Here is a 21,041-nt window from a genome sequence, read left to right on the forward strand (position 1 = left end):
GAAAAGGTGTTTCAGGGACTCTAAAGTCGTCCCCTGGAGCTGTCACCACGCCGGGAGGCACCCTGACTGTAACACCCACTTACACATGGCCCTCTCAGTGTACAAGGGTTCCCTCCAGGGCTCTCAGGCCACAGTGAAAGATGGGGCTATGTTCCCCATGTCACAGGCAGGGACAGCAAATGCTTTGCTGAGACCATGACAGCATGGATGTGGAGGTGGGATCAAACCAGACCCCTCTCCCCTAGCCAGGCACAGTGGCTCATGCCTATAATCCCAGCACTTTGGGAGGCCAAGGTGGGAGGATTGCTTGAGCCCAGGAGTTGAAGGTTACAGTGAGTTACGATGCATCCCTGCACTCCAGACTGGGTGGCAGAGCAAGATCCAGTCTCAAAAACAAAAACAAAATGAAACAAAAATCCCCAACCCCCCCACCAACCTCTTGCCACCCTGCACAGGTCCCCTGAGATGCCCTGCACTGGCTCAAAAAGTCTCCTGGGGAAATGGACAGTGCACTCCTGTAAGGTGGGGGAGGTGGGAGCAAGAGGAGAATGAATCACAGAACTTGAGCCAAGCAGAGCCCTGGGAATGGGAAGAAGCAGGGCTGGGATTTGGCAGCAGGACCAAGACAGGGGCGAGAGGCCTTGGGTGCAGTCTTGGCTCACTCCATCACTTGGTCATGCTGGCTGTGCCAAGGCAGAGGCAGTGGGCGTCAGAGACAGCTCTTCCAGCTGGAGAACAGACTTTCACATTTTCTGGATTCTTGCGAGCCAGCTGATGTCATGTTGTTAGCTTGACACTGGCCACGATGGGCATCTTCACACCACAGAAATGGGCAAACACCACCCACCAGGGACCCCACCCCCCATTAAACATTGGCCAGGGCACCACTTGAGAGGGGAGATGATGTGGCTGCCCTCTACATACCCCAAATACCCAGAGGGAGAGGGGCTGAGGGGCAGGGAGGGAGGAGAACCTGACAGGCCAGAGGCCACCTAGGGGCTGAAATTATACGCTCTCCATGGGAGCGAGAGAGGAGAGGGGGTGAGCAGCCTTCCCGTGGAGAGGGCCCACAAGGAAGCCAGTCTGACTGGGGGTTCTGAACGCCACGGTGGGCTGGGCTGGGATCCCCGCAAATCCAGCCTGTCCTGTGCAGCCTCGGTGCGAAGTTCCCCCTTCCGGGGAGGGTCTGGGACTTCTGCTCATTCTGTATCAGCATCCATCTCTCTCTTTCACTTCTCTGTTCTCTGAGGCGAACCATATTCTCCAGAAATCTTCAGCAACAGATGCCTTCCTTTAGCAACCCCACAGGAGATGTGCCCCAGAGCAATGGCCAGGACCCCAGTGGGGGGGTCTGCATTAAGCAAAGAGCAAAATAAATACAGAGATGAAGACAGGAGGGAGGACCACCCAGGAACACCTGTAGCCCACTGTGCCCATGCTCTTCCAGCAGGCTAGGGGAGGCTTGCAGGTCAGGCCTGGCCTCTAGGGTGGAGAGGTCTAGCCTGTCTCTTAGCCCTGGACCTGGCCTTGAAGCATGTGGTGGATTCTGCAGATAATGCACAAGGGTTGCTGGAGAACTATCACTCAATCTGGCCACGCTGGGTCCAGTGAGCAGGAAGAGGGTGTGGGCAAGAGGAAGAGGTGTGAGCAGGGGGAGGAGGGTGCGGGCAGGAGGAGGAGGGTGTGAGCAGGGGGAGGAGGGTGCGGGAAGGGCAGGAGGGTGTGAGTAGGGGGAGGAGGGTGTGGATGGGGGAGGAGGGTATGGGCAGAGGGAGGAGAGTGTGAGGAGGAGGAGAGGGTGTAAGCAGGGGGAGGAGTGTGTGGGCAGCGGGAGGAGGGTGTGAGTAGGATGAGGAGGGGGTGAGTAGGGGGAGGAAGGTGTGAGCAGGGGAGGAGGGTGTGAGCAGGGGGAGGAGGGTGTGAGTAGGAGGAGGGTTTGAGAATGGGGAGGAAGGCATGAGCAGGGAGAAGAGGGTGTGAGCAGAGGGAGTAGGGTGTGAGTAGGGGGAGAAGGGTGTGAGAAGGGGGAGAAGGGTGTGAGTGGGGGAGGAGGGTGTGAGTAGTAAGAGGAGGGGTGAGCAGGCGGAGGAGTATGTGAGAAAGGAGAGGGAGGAGTGAGCAGAAGGAGGAGGGTGTGAGCAGAGAGAGGAGGGTGTGAACAGGAGGAGGGTGTGAGTGGGGGAGGAAGGTGTGAACAGGGGTAGGAAGGTGCGAGAAGGAGGAGAAAGGTGTGAATGGGGGAGGAGGGTGTGAACAGAGAGAGGAGGGTGTGAGGAGGGGGAGGAAGGTGCAAGCAGGGGGAGGAGGGTGTGAGCAGGGGGAGAAGAGGGTGAGCAGGGGGAGGAGGGTGTGAGCAGAAGGAGGGTGTGAGCAGGGGAGGGTGTGTGAAGAGGAGGGTTTGAGGAGGCTCAGCATGGGGCCTCCCGTGTCATCGGCACCATCTGGCCCCTGGCACTGGGAATGGTCTGCCAGGGCTCACTGCATCTTTGGAATTCCTCCTCTGCCCACATGGAGAGGCCATCATGCACATCAAGGGCCAACCCACTCCCTGGGATGAGGCCACGGTTCCTGTGTCCTAGGGCCTTGGTCCTGTCCTCATGAGAGGATCAGAGCCACAGTCTGGAGGAGGTGGCCCATTAGCCTAGGGCCGCCTGGAAGGAGCCTGTGGGAACTTTGAGGGGAACTCTGAGAGCTGACCCTTGTTGAATTTATTTTCCTGTTTTTACCCACTAAAGCTTTCATTTCTTTTTCAGTGAGCTGTTGATGCTTGTATCTGTCATTCATACTTCAATTGGAGTTTTGGCCGTTTTCTTTTTTAAAACTGGGGGGCCTCATTCTGTCACCCAGGCTGGAGTACAGTGGTGTGAATGCAGCTCACTGCAGCCTCAGTCTCCTAGCCTAAGTGATCCTCCCACCTGGGCCTCTCACAGCGCTGGGATTCCAGGCCTTATTGACCTATAGGAGCTCTTTCCATATTAGGGAAACCACCCATTCACCTCACATAGCCCAAATGCTGGAAGGGCCTGCTGTGGCCTCACCCACACAGGATGTGCCCAGGAGGCATGAGGCAGGCATGTTCTTGTTCTGTCCCCTAACACGAATGTGAACACTTTAAGCACAGGGCATGTCTCTTCCCCTTTTGCCCCTAGAATCCAGATGTGCGGAGGGCTAATTGCTGGGGCTGCCATCCCGACTCTCACCTGAGAAATTCCAGGGACAAGCTGAGCTGCAGGATGAAAGAAGTGCCCACGGTAGGTGGAGCCAGGATACCAGATAGGAAGGCCCAGGTGGCTGGGGGAGGAGAGACAAGGCCTGCCCCATGCCTGCGTGTGGGGTGGCACCCAGCATGGTCCCCTGCTCCTGGGTCCCCAATCCTAGCCCCTGGCTCGCATCGCATGTCCCCCTCCTCTCCTCACAGCTTGCCTTCCCTGCTCGGGGGCTGCTGGCCCTCCTGTGCATCCCCCCACTTCCTTGGACATCCCCTTCAGAACCACACTGCTGCCCTCTCTGAGCTGGATCCACAGGGACACCCAGAGGGCAGGGCAAGGTTCCCCCAACGTGTCTACTTTGGGAGGATGAAGGCAGGAGTGACACCACAGAGACGGGGAGGTGTGGGGCCTCCAGATCCCACCTTGTCTGGAGGGCAAGGCCCCATCCTGCTCAGGGAATGCAGGTGACCACTAGCCCCAAGACCAGCCATGAGGCACAGAGAAGGCGCTTTGCCCAGCAGCAGGTCTCACACATCAGGCTGTGTATGAGCCCCTTTTCTCTCCTCACGAGACCAGAGGCTGAGCAGACCATCCCTCTCCGGGGCCTCTGCCCATGGCCAGCCTGCCCTTTACCGCCTGCCATCCCTCTCCGGAGCCTCTGCCCATGGCCAGACTGCCCTTTACCGCCTGCCAGCCGGAAGGCCCAGAAGGGTCCAGCAAAGGCACTGAGGGAACAGAGTTGTGGTGACCAGCCTGGCTTGTCTTAGCCCTGTCTGGTGAGTTGTGTCCTCAGGTCTGGGGGGGTAGACCTGTGCCCCAGAGCCCTGCCCAGCACAGACCGCCTGGCCCAGTAGGCTCCCACCACCAAAGCAAATTCCACAAACCACAGCAGCTGTGCTGTGCAGTCTCGGAGGAATGGGTAGACACCAGGTCAGGCCCCAGAGAGGAGAGAGGGGTCTCACCACAGTCAGGCTGGTGCTCCTCCCTGCAGGCGGCTGGGACAAGGGGCAGTTCACAGCTGCCCAGCTGAAGCCGGGCTCTGGGGCCGGGGTCAGCCCACCCACCTGGGGTCCAGGCCATCTGCGCTCCTGGCCTGACGGGAGAAGGGACACAGACGGCCGCTTTAAGGCCACTGAGCTCTCAGGACTGCTCGAGCACCGGAGCTCCGAGCCAGCAGGAGAAGGAGGGCTGGGCTGCGCCTCCAGCCCCTAGGCCCACCCTTGCTGCGCCCCCATCTCCCTCCTGCACGTCCAGCGGCTGCCCTGGACCACATCGGGGTCCCCAGCTCCGTCGCGCCCCTAAGCACAGGGCATGGGGAGGGCCCTCGGGAAGGACGGACAGAAGAGGTCCCCATCTGAGGAGTCCTCTGACCCCAGGGCGCGGGCGTGGGCTGGGGTGCGGTGGGGTCGGGACTCTGCGCCCGCGGCGCCCCAGCTGTATAAGGGACACAGCGACCTTGCCCAGGCAGGCGCGCCCGCGGAGGAGCAGTCAGTCCCTCGCCCCAGTAGTGGGACCTGGGTGGATACAAAAGTCAGCGACACCAGCCCATTCGGAAGAAACTGGGGACGAGAGAGATTCCGACGCCAGCACCCTAGGGGCCTCACTCGGCGTGGGCGCAGCCTCTGACCCTTCAAAGGCGGCGCTTCAGAGCAGGTCACGCCCCTCCTGGAGCGGCGGCCCGCTGGAAGTCACCGCGCCGGAGCAAGAGTATAAGCCCAGGCTCCGGAATGACTCCCGCCAGAGCCAGGCCGAGGCCGCGCGGCTCGCGAAGGACGCGCGGGAAGAGCCTTTCCGCCGGCTGAGCGGTGGGTGCCACCGTCACGGACTCCGGGCTCACCACGCCACGCGCGGAACCGCACGGGGTCCACGCATGGTAGCCGAGACTGGAGCGGGGCGGGGGCGCTTTGGGACTTAGGATAGCTTTGTGTCCGCTTGCTTCTTTTTTCTTGCAAGCTGCGCATCAATTAAAGTACTCAGGGTTTTGTTTGGTTTCAGATCAATCAGATTTCATCCTTCGAAAGTTTTATTCTCAAGGAATGCAAAAGGATTTTGGAAGCTTAGAAATGTCCACGTAATCAGACTGTGCGGCACCTGCACATGGGAGAGGTGAGCTGTGGGGCAAGTCTCAGAAGAAAGAAATGGGGCTTTCACAGAACCAGTTTCTGGGGCCAGAAGGGACCCGAGAGAGTCAACTGACCCAACCCTTCCGGTTCATAAGGTGGGGAGGCTGAAACCCAGAGAGTTATATGGCAGCCCAAGGCCGCACAACCCAGTGGCTATGTCATGCGCAGTGGGAGGGGGCCATGTATTATGTCCTTTAAAAATGTCCTTTGTACACCCGCATTCATAGCAGCATTATTCACAACAGCCAAGAGGGAGGAGCAACCTGTGTCTGTCGACAGATGAGCAAAATGCACACAATGGAATATTATTCAGCCTTAAAAAGGATGGAAATGCTGACACAGGCTATAACATGGGTAAAACTTGAGGACATTATGCTTATTGAAACAAGGACAAACACTGTCTGATTCCACTTATATGAAGTCCCTAAAGTTGTCAAATTCGTAGAGGCAGACAGCAGAATGGTGGGTGCCAGGGTGAGGGAGGGGAATGGGGAGTCGGTGTTTAATGGGGACATTTTCACTTGGGGAAGATGAAAACGTTCTGGAGATGGATGGTGGTCATAGTTGCACAACAATGTAAACACACTTACTGCCACTGAACTGTACACTTAAAAATGGTTAAGACAGTAAATTTTTCTGTTATGCATATTTTACCTTAATAAAATAATGTCCTGGTATGGTATGTAGTCATTATCTCTGAGGAATCATTAAGAAATAATGACAGAAACTGGTACTTGCAATGCTGTCTTTAAAATCTGGTTTTTATTTTTATTATTTTTTTACTTTTTTGAGACAGTCTCATTCTATTGCCCAGGCTGGAGTGCAATGATGCGACCTCGGCTCGCTGCAACCTCCACAACCCCCTGGTTCAAGTGATTCTCCTGCCTCAGCCTCCTGAGTAGCAGGGATTACAGGCACATGCCACCACGCTTGGCTCATTTTTGTATTTTTAGTAGTCATGGGGTTTCACCATGTTGGCCAGGCTAGTCTCGAACTCCTGACCTCAAGTGATCCACCCACCTCAGCCTCCCTAAGTGCTAGGATTATAGGAGTGAGCCACCACACTCAGCCAAAATCTGGTTTTAAGAAGAACTACTTTATTACCATGTGGCAAATCAAATTCTTAACCTCTAAATTTCTTAACAAACAAGAAAAACTCAGAGAAAAGAATCCCTAAGGATTCCAGACAGTAAACCATAAACTAAAAGCAATGCATGGCTGTGACGGGTGGCAGGCAGGACTGTTGTGCCCCAGCACGTCCCCCTGAGGCTGGCCCCGGGCGCTTGCAACCCTCACTTAGGTCTCTCCCAGCCCCAGCCCCAGGTACCCAAAGGGGCTGTCCTGCCCCTGCGAGCACCACAGCCTGACTCTGCAGTTCTGAGCTGTGTCATCCTTCACACAGGCCCACCACCACCCCAGCTCCGGGCCTCAGGGACAAAAGTGGGAAACCAGAGGCCTTCGGGCCTGTGTCTCTGCTCCCACCTGCAGATGGGACAAGGGGAAAGGGTGTGTGACTGGCTCTGCCCTACCCCCACTCTGGACAGGGAAGGGCAGCTGCATGGCTGGCTCCCTGCACCATGGACTGACCCTCACGACGCTCCAAGAGGTGACCCGTCTCCTGCCCAGGGTCATACAACGGGGCCCAAATGAGGCACAGGCCCATCCTCACCATGGAGTCATACCTGCTGGAGACTTTCCCTTGCCACATCACTGTCCCCACAGCCCAGAGGGGGAAACTGAGCGCCCAGTGTGTGCTTCCTGCTGGTGATGCCCCCGTGGGTGACCAAGGCTGGGAAGAGCCCCACATTTACCCCAGGGCAGTGAGGCCACAGAAACAGCTCAGGAGTCACAGGAAGGCTGTGCTCTGGTCCATCCACACTTTAGAGCCTCCATCCTCGGTGCCAGAAAGTGGAGGTGAGTGGAATTTAAAATGACAACTCTATTCCAGCATCCTCAGCCCACAGTATGGGAAATAGCTCAGCCAGGGGTCAGTGGTGGTGGGGGGAGGTGGTGGCAAAGACCCAGAAGCCTAGAAGTGCCTATGACACTCTCAGGGGCTGCAGAGCCCCAGAACAGCCTTCAGAGCTAGGGAGGAGCTACTGAGGACCTGGCAGGGCAGGAGAAGGAGGGCTCCCCAAAAGACAGGATCCTTTAAGTGAAAGAAAGGAGAGGGAGGAAGAGGGATGGAAGGAGGGGAGGACAATGAGGCTGGAGAAAGAAACAGCCCCAGGTTCTGCCCGGGAGGGGTGCCCCATAAAGTGAGGGGAGTGCCCAGTAACCATCGTCACCACACCAGGAAGAGCCTGGAAAAGACCAGGAAGCAAAAGAAGGAGGAAAAGCGGAAACATGAAGTGAGAAAAAGAGAGAGAAACAGAGAGACAGAGAAGACAGAAAGAGTAACACCTCCCGCAAGACAGGCCGTCCTGGGTTGGATGTCATGTGGACAATTAGTCAAGATAAGAATTTGTGAATGTCAATCACAGAATAAAAATGTAAGAATAGAATGAATCTGGCCTCAGGCATGCAGAGGAATTGTGAAAAGCATCAAAATCACAGCTTTTCTCAGGGTTTTTGACTGGGAGGGGTGTTCTCCGTCAGTCCCTGGGGCTGTTATGATGAAAGGATGGGGATGGGGTGGTGGTGGGCAGTGGGATCAGGACAGCTGGGTCCCCAACTCTGTTGAAGGAGGAGCACAGGTTCGGCCACATTAATTTCCAGGGAGACAGCAGGACCCTCGGGGCTGGTGCGCTTCCTCAGCAGCGGCCTTGTGACCACACATTGTGCCTCAGAAGTCCCACACTGCAATGGAAGTCATCCTGCTGCTATGAGTCCCCCACAAGGACTTGAGGGGCCCAGGCTTTCTCTGAGGAAGGAAAGAGGGCACAGGCGGAGGGGACCCCTGAGGCCCACCTCACACTGCAGTAATGGGAGGCTACAGTCCCAGCCTTGCTACAAAGGCCTGGCCTGGAGTTTCTGATGGGACATTCCCAAAGGCCACTCAGGAAACAAGCAAAATAGAGTCCCAGAATGTGAGGTGGGGCCCAGATGTGGGGTGAGGCTATGGGGACAAAGTTCGGAAGACAGGGCACCTACTGGGTTCCTAGTCGCAGTGGAACCCTCAGTCACAGAGTCCTGAAAGGTGGTGCAGATGGCATCTTCCCCTGTGCTGGTCTCTGGAAAGGATCACCCAATGTGTCATGTGTCCCTGAACTCCAGGTCAGAACCCGCCCCAGGCTGGGCTCATGTGAGGGCTCACAGGTTCCTGGATTCTCCCAGGCCAGCAGGAGCCTGGCCCTCCCCAGTGCCTGTGGCCTGAGCTCACATCAGGCACAGGCCCAGAGGGCTGGCTAAGTTTAGAGATGCTGTCATCCAGCACAAGTCAGATGCCCGAGTGACAAGGCTTCTTCTCACTGTTTTTTGTTTGCGAAGACACTTCGCAGCAGAGGCTGGTTCAAAGGAGGTGGCCTGGCCAAAGCTGCATTTCTGCTGGGGTCCTGAAGTTTAGGGGAGGCCGCCAACCATGAGCTGGGCATTGGCAATCACTTTAACTTCAAAGCTCACTCCTCAGTAATGTGAAAGTTGAGATCCAGATGTGATAGCTTTTATTTTCTAAGTAGGTTGTATTTCTTTGGCATCTTTATTGAGATTTAATTCATATACCAAACAATTCACCAATTTAGAGTATATAATTCAGGTGGTTTTAAATATATTGAGAGTTGCACACCCATTACCACAATCTAAGTTTACAACATTTTCATCACATCAGAACCAAATTTCTGTCCATGAGCAGTCACTGCCCACCCTCTTTCCATCCATCCTCCCTCCAGTTTCTGTCCTACAGGTTTGCCTTTTCTGGACATTTCATAAAAAGGGAATTAAACAACATGTGGCCTTTTGTGACTGGCTTCTTGCACTGAGCATGATGTTTTTAAGGTTCATCCACATTTTAGCATGTGTCAGTGCTTATTAGTATTTCATTGCTTTTTATGCCTGAATAATATTCCACTGTATGGATATAACACATTTTCCTCATCCATTCATTAGCTGGTGGACATCTGAGCTGTTTCTACTTTTTAGCTATTATGGATAATGCTGCTACGAACCAGTTTTTGTGTGGACATATGTTTTCATATCTCTTGGGTATATACCTAGGAATAGAACATTTTAAGGACCCACTATTTTCCATAGTAGCTGTGCCATTTTACATCCTCACCAGCAAGGAATGGACATTCCAACCTCACGTCCTCACCAACACTTTCTATTATCTGTCTTTTTGATAATAGTCATCCTAGTAAGAGTGAAATGGCATCTCATGATGGTTTTGAATTGCATTTCCATAATGATGCCAAAATCTTTTCACGTGCTGTGGGCCATTTGTTACCTATTTTAGAGAAATGTCTAAGTCCTTTGCCCATTTTTTAATTAGGTTATTTCTTCTTACTGTCAGGTAGTAAAAGTTCTTAAAGTATTCTGAATACAAATTCCTTACCAGACACATGATTTGCAAATATTTTCTCCCATTCTATGGGCTATTCTATTCCACTTTCTCAATGGTGTCCTTTGAATACAAAAGTCTTCACTGTTAATGAAGCCCAACAGTAAAACTATTTTTCTTTTGTGTTTATGCTTTTGGTGTCATATCTAAAAAACCATTGCCTAATACAAAGTTGCAAAGATTTGCTCTTACGTTTTCTTCTAAGAGTTTTATGATTTTAGTTCCTACATTTAGATCTATTATTTATTTTGAAATAATTTTTGTATATGGTGTCAAGTACAGCTCCAACTTTGTTCTTCTGCATGTGGATACTCAATTGTTCATTTGTTGAATGGACCATTATTCTTCTCCACTGGAATTGTCTTGGCACCCTTGTAAAAAATCAACTGACCACAGATGTATGGATTTATTCTACACTCTCAATCCTATTTCACTGATCTATGTATTTATCCTTATGCCAATACCACACTGTCTTGATTGCTGTAACTGTGTAGTTAGTTTTGAAATCAGAACCTGTGAGTCCTCCAACTTTGTTCTTCTTTTTCAAGATTGTTTTAGTTATTTTGGGTCTCTTGCATTCGTATGTGAATGTTAGGGCCAGGTTGTCAATTTTTGCAAAATACGCAGCTGCAATTTTCATAGCAAAAATGTAGGTCGATTTGGAGCATACTACTATTTAACAATATTAAATCTTCCAATTCATGAACATGGGATGTCTTTCCATTAATTTAGGTCTTCTTTACTTTCTCTCAACAGTGGTTTGTGGTTTTCAATGTACAAGTCTTGTACTTCTTTTATTAAATTTAGTATTATTTTATTTTTTAGATGCTATTGTAAATTGTTTTTCCTAATTTTATTTTGTTATTTTAAACTTCTAGTATAGTGAAATACAATGGAGTTTTGTATATTGGTCTTATGTCTTGCAACTTTGCTAAATTCATTTTTTAGTTCTAATAGTTTTTAAAATGGATTTCTTAGGATTTTCTGTATACAAAAGCATGTAATCTGAAAAGAGAGGTAGCTACAACTTTTATCTCTTTTTCTTGCCAAATTGCCCTGGCTAAAATCTCCTATATCATGTTGCCTAGAAACGGAAAGAGCAGATACATTCAGTTTTCCAGTTTTCCACCATTAAATATGAGGTTAGCTGTGGATTTTTTACAAATGTCTTTTATCAAGTTAAGGAAGTTCCTTTCTACTTGTCGTTTGTTGAGTTTTTATCATGAAAGAGTATTGGTTTTTGTTAAATGCTTTTTCTGCATCTATTGAAATGGTTCATACAGTTTCTATGTTTGTTCTATCAACATGATGCATTATATAGATTGATTTTTGTATGCTGAATGAACCTTTCATTCTTGGGATACATCCTACTTGTTCCTAATGTATAAATAATCCTTTTTATATGTTGCTAGATTTATTTTGCTAGTGTTTTGTTGAGGATATTTCATCTGCATTCATAAGTGACAACAGTCTGCAGTTTTGTGATATCTTTGGTTTTGGTATTAGGGTATTTGCCGGCTTCACATAATGAATTGGAAAGAATTTCCTCCTCTTCTACTTTTTGGGAGTGCTTGTAAAAGACTGGTATTAATTCTTCTTTAAATGTTTGGTAGGATTTACTAGTGAAGTTATCTGAGCCTGAGCTTTCCTTTGTGGGAAAATTTTAAATTACTAAGTCAATCTCTACTTGTTATAGGTCTATTCAGATTTTCTATTTCTTCTTGAGTCAGTTTCAGTAGTTTGTGTCTTTCTAAGTATTCGTCCATTTCATCCAGGTTATCTAACTTGAGGGCACATAATTATTCACAGTTATTTCCTTATAATTTTTTTCTGTAAGGTTGGCAGTAAGGTCCCCTATGTCATTCCTGATTTTAGCAATTGGAATCTTCTTTTTTCTTGGCTTTACCATCCTTTTTATAATGGTAACCTTCCTCCCAACTGGCACTCCTGAGTCTTCTTAATTATTCCCAGAGGTATTAATCACCTTCTACCCTATCATATAATTTGTTTAGTATTTATGTTTATTGCCTGCCTCTATCCAGCAGTATATAAGCTCCCCAAGGGCAGGCATCCTTGACTTCTTTGTTCACTACTGTTTTCCAAGCACCCATGACACATGGTAAGTACAGGCAACCAGACTTGCTGAATAAATAAGTCTTCAGGACAGCAAAAGAAATCAGGAACAGGCCGGGCGCGGTGGCTCAAGCCTGTAATCCCAGCACTTTGGGAGGCCGAGGCGGGCGGATCACAAGGTCAGGAGATCGAGACCATCCTGGCTAACACGGTGAAACCCCGTCTCTACTAAAAAATACAAAAAACTAGCCGGGCGAGGTGGCGGGCGCCTGTAGTCCCAGCTACTCGGGAGGCTGAGGCAGGAGAATGGCGTGAACCCGGGAGGCGGAGCTTGCAGTGAGCTGAGATCTGGCCAGTGCACTCCAGCTTGGGTGACAGAGCGAGACGCCGTCTCAAAAAAAAAAAAAAAAAAAAAAAGAAATCAGGAACAGACAAAGACAACTATGACTGTAACTATTACCTTAAAAGAAACCAGGAAAAATGAAAAACAAACAAACAAAAAACAGTGATTTTGAAGCTCTGGCCCTGTGTTGTCCAATATTGTGGTTACTATCACCATGTAGAGATAAGAACCTGGTCCAAACTGAGATGTGCCGTAAGGGTAAAATACACACCAGGTTTCAAGACATAATACAAAAAGGAATGCAAAATAGCTTAATAATTTTTGTTTTGATTACATGTTGAAATAATTTTTTTTTTGTACAAATGGGGTTTTGCCATGTTGCCCATGGTCCCTAACTCCTGGGCTCAAGTGATCCACCCACCTTGGCCTCCCAAAGTGCTGGGATTACAGGCGTGAGCCACTGCACCAGGGCTCTGAAATGATATTTTGGATATAAGGTTAAATAAATACATTATTAAAGTTCCTTTCACCTGTTTCTTTTTTCTTTAAGTACTAGAAAATTTTAAATCACACACATGGCTCACCTTTGTATCACATTTTATCTCTTCTGGACCATGGTGCTCTCGACAACTTGGGTAGGGTGGGTGGTGGGGTAGTAACGTCATTGTGAATGTAGAAAAAATGAAGGTAAACTTCAAATCCATGCTTAGGTGGGCTCTGAAAGAACCAAGGGTTGTACGAAGGAGTGTGGGCTTAGGCAAGTGTCTGGCCTCAGGTGCAGACTCCTCTGCAGAGTCTAGGTATGTAATGCCCATTGGAACCACCTGGGAGCTTTTAAAAAATGCTGACACCCCATTTCCCTAGTGTCTGGTTAAATGCGATGGGGCCTGAACACTCCTCAGGGGCTTCCCATGTGTGGTGGGGGCCGAGAACCATCCCCTGGTCATCTTCTTCGGGAGGGCCTGCTCCTAACCAGACTCATACTCTTTGCCCAGAAAGCCCCTAATGAATGGCCTGGATCAAATCCACAGATGCTGAAAATCAGACAGCACCTCAACAAACAAGAAGTCATGTGAACAACTTCATGAAGAAATGAGCTAAAGGTTGCAAGCCTCTTGGAGTCAAGCTCATGGCAGACATATAAGTGCTGACAGCCCTGCTACTGCATTTCACCAGGTGACAAGACTGTCTACCCAGACTGGACTTCAGAATACACCCCCAAGACCTACCTGCAGAGCCACCTAATACCTCTTGTAAGGCCCTCATCTTTGATAGGGTGGGTGCGCCACTGCTCTGGGAAGCAGTCTCAGGTGCAAGGCCTGAGTGACCTAGACCATTGCTGAGCCACTGTGGAGCACCTACTGTGTGCCAGGCACTGTTCTCAGCACTTGAATTCAGGGTGTGTTGGGTGACAGAAGCAGGGCTCCTCAGCTCCTTGCTGGAAACGGCACTCACTGGGATGTGCTTGACACCCAGAGGGCATTACAGCAGAAGGCATAACACCTGCTGTACTTCATTGTCAGGGCGACAGCAGCTCCTGCCCTCCAGGCTTCTCTGGCTGCTCACAAAGTGGGGAAACAAGGACTGTGGGTCCCAAATTCCGCCCCTGTACAAGTGTGCCATTATGCTTCCTCCCATAAAATCTTCTTAAATCTTTGCCTGGTTGTTGCCAATCTGTTCTCGAAATTCAACAAAAGCTTCTATCTGGCTTAACAAAGAATCATAACTTTAGTTATTTTTGGATAATTATGTCAATACAAAAAGAACTATGTCCACCAGGAACTGAGCCCTCAACAAGTGACCCTCTAACCCAGGAGACAAAAGCCACCCAAAAGTTTGGCAGCTAGCAACACCACCTCTCTCGAACATAAGAGGATGTTTTCATTTTAAATAAATTCAAATTTTTCTATGAATAAAATATACATTTCTGTGTAATATGCCAATATGATAATTTTTTAAAAACCAAGTTGATACATAATGCATTTTTATGTTTCTACACTAGCAAAGTGACTTGCAGCTGTAAAAGATGCTTTAAAAATAATCAAATCAGATTCCATTTGTGTGGGGGAAGAGAGAATTAAATTTTTTGAAAATATATTTAAAATCTCCAGAAAGGCCACATCGCTTGCCTGGACCAGGGAGGTGGCATCACGGAACACAGGGAAGTGGGAGTGGTCTTCCCAGGGACAGACGTTGCACACTTATCTCTACCTGGTCTCTTCTAGTAAATTACTGTTAAATTCTAGGGTGGCTCAATATAGACTCTTTAAAGGCCAATGGAGCAAAAATGAGGGAAACATCCCTGTTAGAATTTTTAAGTAGAAGACACAAAACCTAAACATTGCATATCTCTCCCCTCTGCTCTTGGGGATTCCTAGAAAGGGGGGATGGAAAGATGGGAATAAGTCCTTCAGTTCTTTCAAGTGAGACCTGAGACATCCTTAGTCCTGTGGCCTTTGACCTTGGCAGGAGTCCACTTGCACCCATCTCCACGGGCCCAGCCCCTGCAGCTGGTCGTGCTGAGAACACAGCTTTCCTTCACAACAGTTGGACCCTCCTAATAACCTTTCAGGCCCTGATTTCAAATATAGCATCCTATTATACCCCATCACACTTGCTAGAGGATGGATCCCAATTTTTGGTTTAAAAAATGTGGCCAACGGGTATGCAGACATTTCTCTGCTAAGAATTGGAAGGTACTTAGCTTTAAGAAAAGACTTACTGACACAGGGGGTCGTCATGAAAGTGTTGGGCAAACAGATTGCAGAATTACATATATGGTGATTCCATCTGTGTTTTGAAATCATATATATCTGCTATATATGTAGATGTGTATATATGTACGCACACACGCATATCCTCATACTGACATTAAAATTAAGAGGTCAGGTACCTCTGGAGAGTGAGGGAACTTGAGTGTAAACAAGTCACATTTTACTGCATGTACTTCCGTATTACTTGGGGTGTGTGTGTGTGTTTTACAAGATCATATTGCCCTGGTAATTTAATTAATAAAATAAAAATTTCCAGTCTTGCTGGTGTCATATGGAGTCAGAGTGTTGGTTGTCTTTGACGATGAAAGGAAATAACGTTTTCACAAAGGGGAACCTAGAGGTAGTGCCCTTGGTTTGGAAAAGCACAAATACATCATAGTGAGCAACCGGCCAAGGACAGGTACCCAAAAGCCTCAGGTCAGAGTAGACCACAAGCTGGCCATGAGTCAGCCAGTGGAGTTACAGCATTTTTAAAGCACAGAGTAGAGTAGGGTAATGAGCTTCCGAGAGGAGCAGAATGTGGATTCAAATCCTGACCCTGTGTGACCTTTTCTGGGGAATGGGGCTTCTCTGTGCCTCAGCTACCTCTCCTGTAAACTTGGGATGATTACAGTACCTACTTCACAGATCTAGCACGTTAATATAATAAGCACCATTTAAGCACTAGCAACTGTTACCAGAAAAGAAAAGAGTCCTGGTAGCAAGCATGCAGATATATTCTTAGCTCTCAGCAAAGTAGGTTATGGTATAAAAATACCATTAAATAGTAACTAAACTAGCATCACCTTAATGCATATCTTGCCAGCAATCTCAGCATGTGCGACTTCTTTTTAAACCACCCTACATTAAGGAATCAAGACCAGGAGGACTCTTGCTGGCCTCCTGGGAGCCAGGCCGGAAGGCAGAGGCCCACCCAACTCACCCCTTCCCCACCTCGGGCCAGGCACTAGGGACACAGCCATGGGCAGGGGACCGGACCTCTGCCTCTCCGTGGGTAAGCTGTCCAGCACATCAGATGGGGCAAAGTGCCAGGGAAAAGACAAGTTGCGGGGGAGGAGCAGGGAGGAGTGGGGAAGCAATAGGGGAGGGGTGGGGGGCGTCTGGGACAGCCTGTTGAGCAGCCCAAGGGAGTAAGCTATGAGGGGTCAGGGGAAGAGAGGCAGCCTGGCCAAGGGCCCTGAGGCAGGGAGTGCCTGGTGTGCTCTGGGGAAGGAGAAAGCAAATACAATGATCCCTCCTCCTCCATTCCTCTCTTCCCTGGCAACCGGCTCAGAGCTTGGAGACTCAAAAATTGATTTGCTCTGAATTTCCTAAGTTTATCTATTAACTACCTAGCAGGCCATTCGCTGGTTCACACTGTGCGTCTCGGCAGAAGGCATCCGCCAGCTGACAGTGATGCCCCCGCCAGCGGTCAGGCCACACACGCCCCAGGATACAGCCTGCTCTCTGGCGACTGGGGTACCACTGGATGGAGTCAAGGACATATCAAGGTCAGTTTTGGGCCTATCTGAGGTTTAGTGGGAGAGATGGAAGGGGTAGGAGATGCCCTGGACTGGAGTTCAGGGGCTCTTCTCGCTTCCTGGGCTTGGGCAAGTTGCCAACCTTTCCTGAACTTCAGTTCTTTGTCTGTAAAATGGGGCTGGGGAGAAGGGCCTTTCTGGACAATTCGAATCAAATAAAATCAAACATTTAAAGTAATGTACACATTAGGTGTTGTTACAACATGGTCCACAAGCCCTAGCTGCCATCTCTCCCAGAAAAGGAGGGGCCCATGAACCCCTGAAATGATATCCAAAACCTCGTGGGAGATGCTTTCTTCTAGGGAGATCTCCATGTTTGAAAAGAGACAACTCCCCAAAAATGGAAGATTCATGAGGATGAATACAAAATGTGAGACCTCTTCCTACCCAACAAACGGTCAACACTCACAACCTGTCAGCACTGACAACCTACCAACCCTAGGAATGGCAGCACCCAGCGGAAGGGGCGGCCCCCACACTGCTGTGCGAGTGGACACAGCAGGGAGAGTGGCGGCACCTACAGAGACAGACAAGCGGACCCTCCTCGGCAGCCCCACTGCCAGGGACACACCCTAAAGAAACTCTCACACCTGCACCCCAGACGCACTCAGGGCCCTGGCCGTGACGGTGCTGGCCACAGTGTGCTGGGTGACAGTGGAACACAGGAGACAACCTAGATTTCCGTTGGGAGAGGGGCAGGCAGGACAGAGTTCACACTACAGGTCGCCACGCAGCAGCCCGCAATTAAACACATCGACAAGCACAGGTGTCAATAAGACTGCTGAGTGAAAAGTACAAGTTCCAGGTTTTTTACGTAAAGTTAAGAAAAACACCCCCACAAAAGAATCCTCTATATTAGTTATGGATACTTATATCCATGTGTAAATGTACCCAAAAGAGCCTGGGAGGAAAAATACGAAAGCAGTAGTTGGAAGAAAATGGGTTACTTAATATTTCTTTGTAATACTTCTTATAATTTTTTTAAAAAAAGGACTTAAAGCCAAAATGACAAAAGATTAACCATTTTCAATTCTGAGAGATACTGTGTTCATTTTATTATTCCTGGGATTTTTCTGGATTTTTAAAGTTTATCCAATATAAAAAAATTAAAACTGCACTGTTGGCTGGGCCATGCCAGGCTGATGGCTTCCCTGCCTTGCTCTGTAACTGCTCCCACATGGGCCACCATGCTAGTGTCTGTGAGAAGTGTCAGGCTGAGCAGGGAAGGGCACACACTCCCTATAGAACTAGGCAGGGCAGGGCCAGAAAGTGGCTCCTCTTGGCTGGCTGACCCTGCTGCCCAGGCCTCCGGGGAAGATTCGGGAGCAGAGACAGCAGAAAAGGATGGGGCAAGGGAGGGGGAAGGCCAGTGGCCTCGTCACACATGAGCAGCTGTGGGCCTGAGGCCAAGTCCTTCCTTTGGGCAGGGAGCTCAGTGAGACCTGACTGGGTGCCAGTGGCTGCAGCTTTAAATAAACTTGGACATGTCCACCTGAGGCCAGGAAGCAACACCAACTGTGCCCCGGGCAGGCACTGTCAACAACCAGCCAACATATCAACCAAGGGACCCCAGCGCTGCAAAAGGGCTGAGTGCCCACAACTGAGCCCTGGCCTCAGACATCCCCCTTGGGTGCCCTGCTCTGCCCTCCCCAGCTCCCTGACCCACCTCTATGGCACGGCTGCACACCCTAGGAATCGGTCCCTTCCCTACCCCAGAGCCGCCACAGCAGGGCAGTGGTAGGCCTTTGGCGTCCCCAGAGTCCCGGCGCCTAGCAGGGCTCCACAAAGGTGCACTGCACTGAGCTGCCAGCTCCTGGCTTGGGCATCTCCTCTTGTCCCAGGTCACGGGGTTCCCCTCGATGCCAGGCTCCACTCCTCACCTCGCACTGCATGGCTCCCAGTGCTTTCGCTCAGGAGGCCACACTCCCTTCCAGCAGCGGCTCATTCTCCGGCTTCAGAGCGAAGCCCAGCAGACTTAGCCCCACCTAGGTCTCCACCTCTGGAGCCACCTCTCTCAACCTCCCCCAGGCAGCCCCAAAGACCTTCACTCCCCAGTGTGGGTGGCACTGGCCAGGACATCCAGCTGTGCTGGAATTGGAGGCTCAGTGGGGAGCTGGCCACCCTGACACTGCCGCTGGATGCAGGGAGGCTCGCAGCAAAGGGGAGAAGGAACAGCCAGAGTGAGCTGCAGGCTGAGGACACTGGGGTACATGGGAAGGTCTTGAAAGTGGCTTCTTTGGGGAAGACCAGGGACACCTGCTGTGAGGGCCTCTGTGCTTCTGGGCACAAGCAGAGAAGACGACAAGAAGGCCCCTGAGGAAAGACTGACTTCCCACTGCTGCTCTTTTCCTCGGAGAACCAGGCACATTAACTGCCACCCACCTGCCCTTCCAGCGGCCAGGACACCTCTGGAGGCCAAGAGGACAGGTGGGGGTAGACCTGTGCATTTGAGGGGTGAAGACGGGGGAGCCAGCCACCCCTCAGGGATCCCCATGAGGGGGGCTGGGCCTGCCCCCTCCCTCGAGGTCTCACTCTGGGGTGCTCTCCAGACCCATCCAAGGAAGGGTCCCCCAGCCGGCCTGGCCCCTCACCCCACCCATCCAGCATGGGCTTCTTGTGCAGGGCTGAGCTCCACATCCCCACCCCCTACCCAAATCCTCTCCACACGTGCAGGGAGAAGTGGGGATGAACACACCCCCACACTCCTCCAGCTCCACACTCCACAATTATCAATGATCAGCGTCCCTCACCCACCACAAGGTTTCACCAGACACTTATTTAGTAAAGGAAAAAAAGGATCAGTGCTGGATGTGTAAGAGGAAATCTCGCCAGCACCGCCAGCGCCCCCACCGCCTGCACTGAAGGGACGGAAGAGGATGGGGGAGGACGGAGGAGGATGGGGCTCTGGCCCAGTCAGGCTGGAGATTCGAGAGTTCTGAAGCTAGCCCTGGGGATGCCAGGTGCAGCCACCTTGATTCTCAGACGGGAGACCCCAGGCCAGACAGGAGGCCCCTGAGGCGTTCCCCATCTCTGACCCCAGGGGCAAAGCCGGGTCTGGGGGACCCCAAACCAGACCTTCGCCCCACACTGCTCATACTGCTGAGCAGAGAACGGGAGCCACGGCACCTGTTCCCCGTGAGGTCCCACTTCAAACAAACCTTCAAAGCCCCTTCCCCTTTAGAGTGCCCCCGCCAATGGTCCAAAATCCAGCCCCCACCCACCTCGATGACCCTGAAATTTGCAACCCAATCAGGATCTTAATCTCTCCCCCCTATCCCCATGACCTGATTCAGGCTCCCTGACCTCGTCCTCCCCACACCTCCAAATTCCTGTTTCCAGAAGAATCTGGGGGAAAATCCTCCAGAACCCAGATTCCCCAGGAGACCTACAGCAGAGGCTCTCCCACGCCGGCACCCCCCGCGCGGATGGGGCCACGCGCAGGAGCAGGCGCAAGCAGGTCCCGCCACCCCCGTCGCCTGCCGCTTGGGTGGGGGTGGGGACAGTGTGCCCGCGTCGGGGACGACCCTCTGGGGCCGCAGCCGACCCCTCCTGGCGCTCCAGGCCCGGCGGCCGCCCCCGCGCGCCCCTCCTCTCTGACCTCCCCGCCGCCAAATGCGTCACGTCTGCCGGGAGCTCCGGGGACACCTGCTGCCGCCCCCGCCGCGCCAAGTCGCGAGCCCAGAGCCCCGGCCCGGCAGCTGCGCTGGGCAGAGCTGGAGAGGGCCGCGCGCGCTGAGGTCCGGCGACCGGGCCCGGGGCCTGGGGCTCGGGGGTCGGGGCCACGCGGGGCCGTGCGCTTGGGCCCGGAGCCCACAGAAGCCGGCAGCGCGCGGGGCCGCAGTGCGCCCGGAACCGGCGGCGCTGAGGGTCCCGGAGGTCCCGGCCCTCTGGGGTCCCCGGCCCAGCCCGCGCGTGCCGCGGCTCTTACTTGCCAATATCCTCGTAGAGCTGGTACTCGTCGGTGAAGCGGGTGCAGGTCACCGTGGTGGCCATGGCGGCGGCGGACGGGCTCGGCGTGCGCTCGGCTGCGCTCGGGCGGCGGCGACTCCGGCTCCCGCTCGCGGGCACGGCGGCGACACGGGCGCGGGCGCGGGAGACACCTCGGCTCGCGGCGCCAGGCGGGGGCCGGGCTGGGCTGCGCCTGGCGGCGAGCGCACGCGAGATCTGCTCGCTCCGTCCTCGCCAGGAGCGCGCCGCACACCTACGCGCGGGGAGGCGCGGGCGCCGCTGTCACCGCCGCAGCCGCCGCGCCCGCCCCGCCCGCCCGCCGCCCCCTGCACGCGCCTTCCCCGCGCCCTGCACACGCTGCTCCTGCACCCGCACCCGCACGGCACCCGCGCCCTGCATCTGCACACGCGCCCTGCACACACACCCGTGGCCCGCACCCGCAACGCAACGCACCTGCACCTGCACCTGCACCTGCGCCTGCACACACAAGCGCGCCCGCCTCCGCCCGCCCCCGCACCCCGCACACACACCCGCGCCCTGTACTGACGCCTTCATT

General features: G+C 52.2%; 1 protein-coding gene across 10 annotated transcripts in view; it reads right to left on the bottom strand.

Annotated features, from left to right (window-relative positions):
• CAMK2B (calcium/calmodulin dependent protein kinase II beta) overlaps positions 1-20,738 on the bottom strand; it is a 108,079-nt gene extending 87,341 nt beyond the window's left edge. For 9 of the 10 annotated variants that reach the window (XM_030932113.1, XM_030932106.1, XM_030932111.1 and 6 more), the window contains exon 1: positions 20,466-20,738. In XM_030932113.1, the coding sequence (XP_030787973.1) occupies positions 20,466-20,530 (65 nt within the window). In that variant the 5' untranslated portion in view covers positions 20,531-20,738. The remainder of the gene's footprint in view (positions 1-20,465) is intronic. The other variant, XM_030932104.1, reaches the window with a different exon arrangement.
• Positions 20,739-21,041: the final 303 nt, after the last annotated feature.

The sequence above is a fragment of the Rhinopithecus roxellana genome, chromosome 6 (genome assembly GCF_007565055.1).
Source record: "Rhinopithecus roxellana isolate Shanxi Qingling chromosome 6, ASM756505v1, whole genome shotgun sequence".
Taxonomy (NCBI): Eukaryota; Metazoa; Chordata; class Mammalia; order Primates; family Cercopithecidae; genus Rhinopithecus; species Rhinopithecus roxellana.